Source organism: Asparagus officinalis, chromosome 2 (assembly GCF_001876935.1).
Source record: "Asparagus officinalis chromosome 2, Aspof.V1, whole genome shotgun sequence".
Taxonomy (NCBI): Eukaryota; Viridiplantae; Streptophyta; class Magnoliopsida; order Asparagales; family Asparagaceae; genus Asparagus; species Asparagus officinalis.
The window spans coordinates 1,178,764-1,185,246 of NC_033795.1; the positions used below are offsets into that span (position 1 = coordinate 1,178,764).

A 6,483-nucleotide genomic window follows, 5' to 3' on the forward strand; every position below is an offset into this window, starting at 1 on the left:
AATATTAAAAAAATTAAATTGCCATAAAAAGTAATTGCATTGTAAAACAAATATCACCCTTAAATCAAATACATGTTGAAGGAGATGAAGTTACTATGAAAATTGTCTAATTTCTTTGTTTAGATATAGGCATGAGGTGTTGCATGTGATAGGATAATAGTCATAATAAGAGTTTTATTAGGATTTAAATTGGAGTGTTGGGATAATATTAGTTCAGATAATAGTGCTTCTGATAATCAAAATAACTCGGTTATTAGGATAGTAATATGTTTCAAAGCTACTTAATTTATTCTCGATTATGATACATGTAGCTTCTTCCAAAATTTAATATACGGTACTGCTAATGAGTGAGGCCCGCAAATTCTTATTTAAACTTTATTATTTTATCTACAAACAAACAAGATTTCTAAGATTTTGTTTTCAAAACCTAACAAACAAACAAAATTTCTAAAATTTTGTTTTAGAAACGTTGTTAACAAACAAACAGGATATCCCCTAATTAACTTCTTTCTTAACTTAACACAAATCCTCTGAATTGCGTATAATTAAATATAACCACCATAACAAACCCATAGAATAAATCCCCAATTATGTTGTTGGAGTCTACGGTAAATTAGAAATTGATTTCGGAGATTTGCAACAGAAGATATTATTAATCAAATAAGAAATATAACCACCATAACAAACACATAGAATAAATCATTAAATTAAATTTAAAAATTATAATTTGATTATAGATAAGATAGTTCAAACTTTATAAGGGTATTTTTGTCTACATAAGATTTTTCCGAACTCGTGCTTTTAAAGGGAGTATGATTTTCTTTCTTTTCCGGACATTTTCCACAAATTGCGGGCGAACCAAAAAGCCCCTTCGTAGAAACAAACGGCCCGTCGAGGCCCACCACGTGATGGTCAGACTTCTAGCGTCAGCGTTCTTTCTAAAACCCTCCCCCTTTCCGCAGAAGCCGAACTTGGAAATTTATCCCTCGTAGTCGCCGGCGGCGGCGCTCATCGCCAGCCCCCATAAAAACTTTAGAAACTTCTCCATATCGAAGTAAATAAAATTGATCTAGGGCTCGGAAAAGCTTAGCACCAGAGGCCTCTCATGGCGGCAGTGGACCCCACTCGGGCCTTCGTCCAGGGCGTCAAGCGTATCGTCATCAAAGTTGGTGTCGTTCCCCTCTCTCTCTCTCTCTCTCTCTCTCTCTCTCTCTGCTTGTGATCTGCTAAAACCCCGCTTTGCCGACTGATTTTAGTTGAAGTTAACTTGGCCGATTCAAAAATTGATGTTTTTAAGTAGTGAATCTCACGCTGTTTACTTTGGTCTGTAGCTGCTCATACTGTTTGAGACCCAAATTCATTAGGAAGTCTGTCTTTTGATTGAAGTTAGCTTCCTCGATTGGGATTGGGGTCAAGATTCGATCTTTGCAACCAGTGAAACCGTGCCATTAACTATGGTTGCAGAAATGCACTGAATTTAGGTGTTTCCGTTTGTTTATTTTCACAGGTAGGGACTGCTGTTGTAACTAGAATTGATGGAAGGTTGGCGCTTGGGAGGTTAGGGTCTCTCTGCGAGCAGGTAAGGCTGAACTTTCAGTAGCAGCAATTCATTCTTTAATGCTAAGTTGTTCGCAAGTTCTTCTCAGAAGTTTCGAAGTCTGTGTTGTAAAGATGGAATGATTAATGTGCAGGTCAAAGAACTGAATTCTCGAGGATTGGATGTGATTTTGGTAACATCTGGTGCGGTGGGTGTTGGTCGACAGAGGCTTAGATATAGGAGATTAGTCAACAGCAGGTTAAGAACCTGTCCTTTCAATTTCTTGGCCCTGATCGTTCATCCACTCTAATATAGTCCTTCAAAATTAAAATGCGGTTGAGTTGAGGGTTCATATAATATATATTTTATTCGTTACCAATTTTACCTCAACTTTTATTGTTGTCTTGCAAGCCTGCTCGGCATTTGAGATTTTCACGTAAGCATTTCTCACATCGTCGATTGTCAACAATTTATGAAATTTCCCTTAATCTCTTTGAAGCACATTGATCTCTTGAGCAAATAGCTTTTCTTTTAAAGCCAATCTACAATGAGGATGGAACTGTGCAGAAAAGAGACTGTGATTCCACTTTAAGGAGATATACATTGGTTACCTTAATAGGACCCAATAGTTTCTAAACTTTATTGCTTGTCCATGGATTAACTAGTTCATATTGCAGCTTTGCTGATCTTCAAAAACCTCAAATAGAGCTAGATGGAAAGGCATGTGCTTCTGTTGGTCAGAGTGGTCTCATGGCACTGTATGATGCATTATTTGGTCAGGTGTCTTCTGGATTTTCACCCCGTTCCGACAAACATTTACTTTTTTTTTAAACTTCAAATAACGTTCTTCTAAATTTTCATGGAGTGGTGCTATTGATGACGCAGTTGGATGTCACGCCATCTCAACTTCTTGTGACTGATAGCGACTTCAAGGATCCAGATTTCAGGAAGCAGCTAACTGAAACCGTGAATACATTGTTAGGGCTTAAGGTTATTCCTGTTTTCAATGAAAATGATGCCATCAGTACGAGGCAAGCTCCATACGAGGTACTTCCATGAACCTTAAAAAACAGTATGTACAATTCTAGTTGGTTTCGTCTTATACATGCAGTCTAGATGTGAACACTTTCATTTTGCAGCTTGTGTTCCGTGCACCTAATTTTGTGAAAGTAGATATGCTTCCTCATAAGTTTGTTTTGAGCAAATTGTTTACTATCTACCTATATTACCAAGTAGAGTCTCAATAAATTTATTTTGTTGAATGGTCTACTTCTCAGAAATATTTGTCAAAATAAACATAAACCCTGCTATGCACAGAATTTGTCTAAAGTGTGATTTATATTTCAGTTAATCAGTTTGTTAGATAGACAAAATTCTTTTGTAAATTTAGTTTTTTGACTAATATCAATGGCCTAACAAATGTCCATATACAAGTTAACAATCGTGGCCCAATTTGGAATTTTTTTTTTGAATAAATGTCCAACACGAGGTAAAGCTCCAGTATGGATAGGAATAAGGATTTGGTTTGGTTGATGGTTCCTTTTTGTAGGTTTTTGCACAATTCACATGAAGATTAACAACCAATTAATATTTATTCAGGTTCAAAGGGATCCTAATGATAAAGGATTGCTCACAAAGCTGATAAGATTTAAACTATTTCCGATTTTTGAATATACATTTATTTCAGACTTCTGAAATTAGATTATGTTAATAGATAATATTGACTTCTTTTTTGAATATACATTTATTTCAGACTTCTGAAATTAGATTATGTTAATAGATAATATTGACTTCTGAAAGTAGATTAAACCAAACGTGCAATGAAGTCTCTTATTCCTATTTGGCATAATGTTTAAGGTATATGGTGACCGTGCTTCGATATCAATGGAGAATCATATGTGTGTTTGTGTGTGCGTGTGCGTGCGTGTGTATATATATAAACTATTTGCAATTTTTGAATATACATTGATTTCAGACTTCTGAAAACAAACTATGTTAATAGATAATATTGACTTCTGAAAATAGATTAAACCAAACATGCAATGAATCTCTTATTCCTATTTGGCATAATGTTTAAGGTGTGTGTGTATGAGCTTTATGCGAAATTTCTTGGAAAGCCTATTATGAGTCTTTCTATTTTTATGCGAAATTTCTTGGAAAGCCTATCATGAAAGCCTATCATGAGTCTTTCTATTTTTATTCACTGCTGAAGATCATCTTCTTAGTTGAATTTTAACAATTACTATATTTTCTGTAACGGCCTTCTTTCAAGTTCTCGTAAGCCATCTGTGGTCTTCAATTGCTGCATTGACAGCAATCCCATTACTTATTACTTCTCGTTACTGGTGCTTATTTGCCTGTGTTGCACATATCCGAACAATCTCAAACAATTCTCCCTCATTTGATTTCAGTAAGAGCAATCTCTCACTACTAAGTAATTTCACTCATTCATGCTAGCATTCTCATGTTGCTTTTTAACTGCCTAATAATCCGATCTAGCTTGTCTTCTAAACTTTTTCTTCAAAATGGGTATTTTACGATTACATAAGACTCTACAAGCACTTCCCCACTTTAGTCATCCCATTTTAAGATGGTTTGGAGCATATAGCATATTCAAACCAGTGTTTCAGGATATTTTTGACACTGCATGTGCATAAATGCACCCAATGAAGCGCTGGTCTTTTTTAATCAAACCATCCTGTGCTTGACACATTTCTGTTATCAGGCATGACGCTGCTTCCCTGCCTCTGTTGTTTTATGTACAATACTTTTGGACTAGTTTTTATGCTTGCAATGTGCTTATTGTACTAAGTGAATAATTAGAGAAAAGTTGGAAGACTTCATATCACTTTTAGATTGAAAAAGTGTAGAAGAAGGAAGAATTCATAGGAAAGGGAAAGAATGATTAATAGTAGAATGATGAAAAGTCACATACCATTATCTGCCAAGTGTTACGATCTTGCAACCAGTGGGAGATACTTTACTAGTATAGTATAGATATACCTTATTTCAGTTGCTGCATTGTGTTGAGTCATGTCCTTTTTGACATGTCATTTTTTGCACTTGATGTAAAATCATAACAAGCTGTAACTACCTTGTTCTAATCTCAGCTCAGGTATCCTTTCTTTTTTGTACCTATCTTGCATAGATGATGATCTGAATTGTATCTCAAAACTTCAAATTTGCTAAACTTGCCTATACTTGTGAGAGAAGTGTTAGACATGTGGGAATAATTTAGACCATTTTCCTTGCTGTCTGTTTAAAGAATTGCTATCTACTTTAAGGTGCCCATACAACTTGTGAGGAATACATTTTGAAGTCTGTGGCTTCACGTGACTGAATTATTTGCAGGATTCTTCTGGTATATTCTGGGATAATGATAGTTTAGCAGCTCTCTTGGCTTTGGAATTGAAAGCAGATCTCCTTGTTTTGCTTAGTGATGTGGAGGGCCTATATAGTGGTCCTCCAGGTGAACCTTATTCTAAGATTATTCATACTTACATAAAGGAAAGACATCAGGGTGAAATAACCTTTGGGGACAAGTCCAGGGTAGGAAGAGGGGGAATGACTGCCAAAGTTAAGTCTGCAGTCTATGCTGCCTCTGCTGGCACTCCTGTCATAATCACCAGGTACAATATAAAGTTTGTAGTCAGCTATATCATGCATGTTTGTTGCTATATCATGCATGTTTGTTGCCAATCACCATATGCAAGGATTGATGATTGAATGAGTTAATAGATTCTTTATATTTACAGTAATATTTAAGAAACTAAATAAATCCTTATATCATGCTTATGAAGGTTTTGCTCTTATAGTGTTGAGATTTTATTTTGTGCATTAGAAATGTGATCTAGGAGGATGTATGAGAAGTTTGGGGCCATAATTTTCAAGCAAGCAAAATACTGGAGGGCGGAAATAGAAAATCTCTGTCTACTAGTCTCTTTCCATGTGAGCTAGCAGACAGTATAGTCTCTCAAATTGTCATGAATCCCTTTTATCTAGTAAACTGACTAGCACTGTGTACGGATATTCAGCAAAATATAATTTTCTTTTATATTTGGGATCTTAACAATGAACTTGTATGATAGTGGGAATGGAATGTTTGACATGACATTTTTTTTCATATGTAACGTTTTAGAATGTCATAGTGATGCCTGTTTGAGGTATTATTTATAAGGTGATATGGATTATGGTACTTACCAGCGATTTAATGTTATAGTGATATTAGGTTTACAATTGCTACTATTACTGATAACAAACACTGCATCAATCCTTCTGTTGGTAGAGAAAGTGATACATGCTTTATTGTCTTTCCACCCATTAAAAAAAACCATGCCTCAAGTTATCTTGTTTATAAACTACACAGTTATATTGATACACAGGCTTAAACTTATTTCTCTGATAATGCGTAAGCAATCTTCCTGAGAATTTGAGGCAGCATTAAATTAGCTTAAGACATGGTAGGTTATGTGCGTGCATGTAGGGTGCTCGTGGCAAGGCAAATCAACCTAAGTGGTAATGAAAAGCTAATAAAATTTTACAGTCTGATTTGTCTTCTTGTGAACTATCAACTATGTTTGCATCTTCATAATTATATTTAAGGAACATGGACATGGACAACTAGAAAAGATATGTTGGTTACTTTAATTGGTAAGATATCCCTTAGTAGAGCTGAATGGAAGAAAATGGTCCATGTAGAATGCACAAAACTTTTTAGATTAAATATTTTGTTGTTGTTGTTCTTCTTTTTGTTGTTATTTTCCTTAACTATATATGCAGATCCATGTGTACACAAAAGTTATTTCTGTATTTAACTAAATGGAACCATGGAAGACGCGGTATACAACTCCCGCCCCCCCCGTCCGCCCAACATAAGAAATAAGTGGCCTACGCGGCGCCATACTTGTGGCTTGTAGGGTGGCCTTTTTTGGCAAGCTAATTAAAAA

General features: G+C 35.4%; 1 protein-coding gene across 2 annotated transcripts in view; it reads left to right on the plus strand.

Annotated features, from left to right (window-relative positions):
- LOC109829830 (delta-1-pyrroline-5-carboxylate synthase-like) overlaps window positions 936–6,483 on the plus strand; it is a 17,853-nt gene continuing 12,305 nt past the window's right edge. Inside the window, exons 1-6 of one of the 2 annotated variants that reach the window (XM_020396881.1) lie at window positions 936–1,165; window positions 1,508–1,579; window positions 1,692–1,795; window positions 2,215–2,317; window positions 2,423–2,584; window positions 4,889–5,166. In XM_020396881.1, coding sequence (XP_020252470.1) covers window positions 1,106–1,165; window positions 1,508–1,579; window positions 1,692–1,795; window positions 2,215–2,317; window positions 2,423–2,584; window positions 4,889–5,166 — 779 coding nt within the window. In that variant the 5' untranslated portion in view covers window positions 936–1,105. The remainder of the gene's footprint in view (window positions 1,166–1,507; window positions 1,580–1,691; window positions 1,796–2,214; window positions 2,318–2,422; window positions 2,585–4,888; window positions 5,167–6,483) is intronic. The other variant, XM_020396880.1, reaches the window with a different exon arrangement.